This window comes from Embiotoca jacksoni, unplaced genomic scaffold, assembly GCF_022577435.1.
Source record: "Embiotoca jacksoni isolate LCO1_2020_lvr unplaced genomic scaffold, fEmbJac1.0.p SCAF_5, whole genome shotgun sequence".
NCBI classification, from domain to species: Eukaryota; Metazoa; Chordata; class Actinopteri; family Embiotocidae; genus Embiotoca; species Embiotoca jacksoni.
The window spans coordinates 12,123,139-12,128,521 of record NW_027185403.1 but is presented as its reverse complement, the minus strand read 5'-3'; the positions used below and the strand labels follow the sequence as shown (position 1 = coordinate 12,128,521).

The window sequence follows — 5,383 nt, the reverse complement described above, 5'->3', positions numbered from 1 at the left end:
ATATTTTTTTCTTTCAGCATTCAGAAAAGGAAATCTGTTTTTTTTTTTTCTACTATTTTGCTTAAAGATCAAGTTGCTGGAAGTCTTTGCACTTAGACAATAAAGGCCAGCAGTATATCACAAAATCTAAAATGAAATGGAAATTTAGATAAGCTTAATATCTTCAAGAGCAAGTTGGATCTAGATAAGAATTCCTCATCTTCAGTGTTTATAGGCATGGGAGTCATGCGTTAGTGTTATCATTAAGACAGGGGTTTAGTTGGAGGAAAGCAACTGAAATGGAGATCTTCCACAAGAGTGTGCTACACGGATTTTCCTTAAATTAAAGGGAAGCTGTTTGTGATGTGAAGTTATAATGTAAATCCACTGATAATCTGCATACAATTAACATGTAAAATGATGGACTGTGTGATATTCATGTGAGAGGAGTCCGTTCACATGATGAAATGAAAGGCGGGACGTAATGTAATGATGACGTCTCTCGATTAAATGGCCTGAAGTACCAATAGAAATATTTGCAAACACACAAGTCAAGCAAAAAAATATTAAAACAAATATACATATATATTCATATTTTTATTTATATTTCATTTCTGGGAGGATATCTTGTACACCAAATATCCCATTGGCAGTTAAGCGCATTCAATGTGTTTAGAAGCCCGAAACAGTCACTTGTTTTAACAAACACAAATACAAAATAAAGATAACCACAAAATAATGAACTGCATGTATATAACATACAAAAGAATCCCATGCCTACTCAGTAGGTAACTTCAACATTCCAGCTCTTGAAGATGCGGATATTTACACTTCAGTTTTACAAAAATATACTTTAGAATTTTTATCCTTTTTTGCTTACATTCTGATAAAATGAAGCGGTGCCCTCATAGCTCGTCCCTTTTTCCTCCCTTTGAGTATGACTTACATTCTGTAACAAAAATATTCCCTCAACCCTTAAGGCGAGATGCAATGCATCCTCTCTCGCGCGGCGCTCAGCCGAGTCACAACATCAGCAAGGCTTCACAAAAGGCACCAAATAACGGGAGCGTTTGTCTTGTTTAGTTGTTGTTTTTTTATCCTTTTTTTTTTTTTAAATGTTTTTTTTCTTTTCTCTGTTTTTTCCATGTAACCAAGCGATATGTCACATGTGAGAAAGAGAGAAAAAGATAGTACCAGTGGATGATATTTACAAACAGAAACTAACATCACTCTTACTCATGCTTGAATACTTAAGTGCTTTTTTTTTTCAAACAATGTCAAAACATATCACAGCATCATCACTACATAATAGAGAAAGTATGTAGAAAATATGGCCCTGCTCACTTCAGATAATACAATGCAAATATGCAAATAATTGTTCACATCAGTGGTACCAAAGAATGATAAAAACGAAACATGGCACATGTACAATATACATATATGATAGCTTATGTATATCATTCAGTGTCTTTTGTACTGAAGGAGTGCCTGCAAGGACGAACGTGTCTCAGCACCACAACTGCTGGCAATCTGTTTGTCTCTTGTCTTTTGTGTACCTAATAGCAGAGACCCGACAGTGCTGGCTTCTACTCTCTATCTCCGGAGTCCCTTATGCATTTGAAGTGCTGCATTTGTTTTACAGAGACAGAAAAAAAAAAATCACTTTTCATCTTCTATTGTCTTTGCCCAGTCCTTGACATGTGTCTTTTTCTCTCTTTCAGGTAAATCTCAACATTCACCTAACTCTGCACAGGGAGCAGGAAAGTGCTTTTTGGAGGGGGAAAACAAAGTCCTTTTGATGCTGATTTCTTTCCCCTCAAAAAGCCTTTAGGAAGGAGAGGTGCGGCGAGACTACAAAAAGTTTTTCTCTTTGCTCTTTCTTAGCAGATCTCGATTGTCCTTGGGGAGAGGGTGGTCTGCATGTCTGAAAGTGGGGTGGGGACCGGGGAGCTGTAGATGTTGGATACAACTGAGGAGGGGAAGGAGGAGGCGACCTGGGACTGAAAGGAGTTGGACATGGACACCGATGGGTAAGTGGTGGCTATGGAGGGAGATGGATAGGAAGTGTGTACGGGAGAGGAGTAGCAGGAGGTGACTGGAGAGGGGTAAGAAGACACTGGAGAGGGGTAGGAAGTGATAGGAGACGGGTAGCTGGAGACAGGTGAAGCGGCTGATACCGGCGCTGCTGTTACCACCACCGCTCCCGCCTTCTCTGCTTTCTTGTCCTTCTGCCGTAGGTGGATTTTTGTGTGCCTTTTCCTCTCGTCACTGCGGGCAAACTTGCGGCCACAGATCTCGCAGGCGAAGGGCTTCTCCCCGGTGTGAGTACGGATGTGTGTTGTCAAGTGGTCGCTGCGGCTGAAGTTACGCATGCAGATGCGACACTGGAAGGGTTTCTGACCCGTGTGGATACGGATGTGGCGTGTCAGCTCATCAGACCGCGAGAAGCGACGATCGCAGGTCTCCACGGGGCAAGCGTAGGGCCTTTCGTGTGGAGGCGTCTTGCTCGGCCGTGTGGGGGTACTTGCGCATGCGGCTGGGTTTAATCAGCTGGGACTGGTAGACACTCTTTAAGTCCTGGGAACCAGTCTGCGTGGCAAAGGCCTTGATGGTAGACAGAGGAGTGAGGGAAGGCTGGCTGGACTGACTCTGGAAGGGCTTTTGGTCAGGGGGCACCAGGCTGATCTCTCCCTGCTGCTGAGGGAAGAGGTAGTCAGGAATCATGGGCACGGGGAAGCTTGTGCTGCAGGTCTTGCCGTTGGGATAGGCAGGGGGCGGGTACTGCAATGACCCGGCTGGGCTGGAAAAAGCCTGGCCCTGGTCTGGGAAGATGTCAGAGTTTGGGCTGGAGTAGGTCGGGGCGGCTGAGTAGATGGGGTTGGGCTCGCTGTGGTGAATTGAAGAGCTGAGGCTGGAGCTCTGAGATGAGGAGGTAGAAGAGGAGGAAGAGGAGGAGGACGGAGCGGATGATGAGGAGGACGAGGTGGTCAGTGAGGCAGCGGAGGAAGAGCTGGAGCTGGGAGCAATGTTGCCCATCAGACCAGTGAACAGGCCCAAGATGGGCTCCGCCCAGAGGCTGTTGCTGCAGGTGGTGGCGGGCTCAAGGGTGAAGCGGCCTGTGTAAGATATGGGGGGCAGCCTCTGGGTGGGGTAAGTCTGCTCCACCACTGACTTCTCACAGTGGAAGGGGATATCAGGTAACGTATCTGCAGGGAACACAGAGAAAGGAGAGACATTAATCAAACTGTCAATATCCTGAGGAGGGAGGGGGGAGGGGGGGGGTGATCCTGCCAGAGCGGTGGACAGTGTGTCACCCATCTCCTCTGAAACAGATCCGTCAGGTGCCCACGCAGAGAAACACCCTCCAACTAAACTCTTTTCCCCTCAACTCGAACACTTCGTCTCAACAGGAGCTGCTGTGCAAGCTTTCTACACTCACATTTTCATCTGCTCACACTCGATCGATCTTTCCTTCATTTTCTGTCTTCCTGTCTTACACACACGCACACGCAAACATACACATGCAGATTCTTAAAGCCCATCACAGAGCCAGAGGCAATTGATTACCGAAACTGTAATTCAGCTGGTTTTAGGAATGCAATTTGAATTGAGCTGTAGGAGTGTCTAGAAGTGTGTAGTGAGTGAGCAGAGTCGGAGTCCTCTGAGAGTAGACATAGATTTAGAGCTATCAGTAAAATGGTATGAAGTCATTTTTTTATTTTTATTATTTATCTCTTTTTTTTTGTGTCACATGTTATTGTATTCATTTATTATGTCCAATCAGCTCAAATTTAAATTTACTTTTCGCCTGCAAAATCACATGCCATAGACTTGTAACTAAATATTTTAAAATGTCAGCTCGAATTATATGAGTATTTATTACTGTGAAATAATTATAAACAGCAAACATAAATAATAATAAGTTATAATAATTAATAATAGTAATAATGTTATACAACTGTCTATCTCTGGAGACTCTTTTCTCGGTTTAGTGTAGCTCAGTAGATGTGATCTAATCTTCAGTTCAGCTCTAAATTCAGACAACCAGAAGCTAAAGCAGAATATTTTTATCTCTTACCTCCAGCAAGGTGGTCGTATTGCTCTCCTGGCTCCCCGGAGCCAAAGCCTGCACCTTCGGGTGCGGAGGCAGTGAGGAAGGGGGTCCCTGCAGAGCTGAGCATCATCACCTCCTCCAGCTTGGGGTAGTTATCCATGGGGGAGTGAGGAAAGCTCAGAGGCTCGGAGATCTGCAGGGCTGGGAGGATCATCTCGGTCTTGGCTGCAGCCATCCTCTGCTGGTGCTGAAGCTGCAGGGCTGAGGCTGCGCTGGTGGCTGCTGCGGAGTGCAGGGAGGCTGGGTGCACGCTGACAGAGCAGTGCCTCGCAGGTGGAGTGAATCACTTAGCCCAGCTCAGGGAGCGCTGCACACTTCTGCTGATGCCGAGGAAGATGCTGTTCTCTTCCTTGACTCCGTAGCTCTTGGTCTCCAGTTGTCCTGTTGATTTTCTTTTTCCTCTTAGAGATGAGTAAAGATCCACTTGTCTGTCTTTTCAGAAAAAATCAAACATGTCCTTTATACTCATTCCCTAATATTAATCAAAATTAATCAACAGATCAATCTTGATTTTTGTATTAAATTACTTATCCAATCAGGTTTTGACCTTCTTGGATGGATGTTGTTTTGACTGTTTACTTGTGGTGTGATATTTCTCAGTTAGGGAGTTCTATGTGTTTGTCTATCTATCGCTGCTCTAACAGTTGCTCTTGTTGGCTCTCAGGGCTCTCTCTGAGCTGAGAGGTTTCCCCGCTCCTTTTATACCCTCTTGCCGTGACGTAGATGTCCATATTTGGAGCAGAGGAAGCCCATATTTAGGCACTGCAGTGGAGGACACATGACGCTGGCCTGGGGGGAAAGCAGAGAGGAGAGACTTTATATTAAGCTCTCGCACTAAATTGCGAGGACAATACCGCTCTTCCTCTGTCCCGAATCGATGTATCTTCATAGCCGAAGAGCTCCGTCAGACAGCAGCATAATTCTTGCTCTCTCCCCGTCGCCCCATAGATTTAATTTGGATTTCCCATCTGTGCAGCAGGCAGCTCTGCTGCCGGAAAGCCCGGCTCCGCCGTGCCTTATAAGGTCGTGACTACATAAGGACCTATTCCGGTGGGTTTCCATTTCCCTGTCCTTATTTGGAACTTCCTGAGGCAGCTCTGATCGCTGCTTGGCAGTGAATGAGAGGCTGGAGTGCAAATCATGTCCAGCGCTCACAATAACTAATGTCAACAGCGGAATTCTGCGTCTGTTTTAAAGCAGCTTCGGTTGAACTAAAGGCTTTAAGCGAGAAACTTTGTGCAACAAAGCAACCGTTTTAAACAGATTTGATTTATGTTTGAAGATTAAAGG

General features: G+C 45.2%; 1 protein-coding gene across 1 annotated transcript; it reads right to left on the bottom strand.

Moving 5' to 3' along the window:
- Nucleotides 1-557: 557 nt before the first annotated feature.
- Nucleotides 558-4,884, bottom strand: egr1 (early growth response 1). Its single transcript, XM_069170936.1, is given in 3 exon segments — nt 558-2,492; nt 2,494-3,185; nt 4,058-4,884. Coding segments are annotated over 3 exon segments (1,536 nt in total). The 5' UTR covers nt 4,269-4,884; the 3' UTR covers nt 558-1,859.
- Nucleotides 4,885-5,383: the final 499 nt, after the last annotated feature.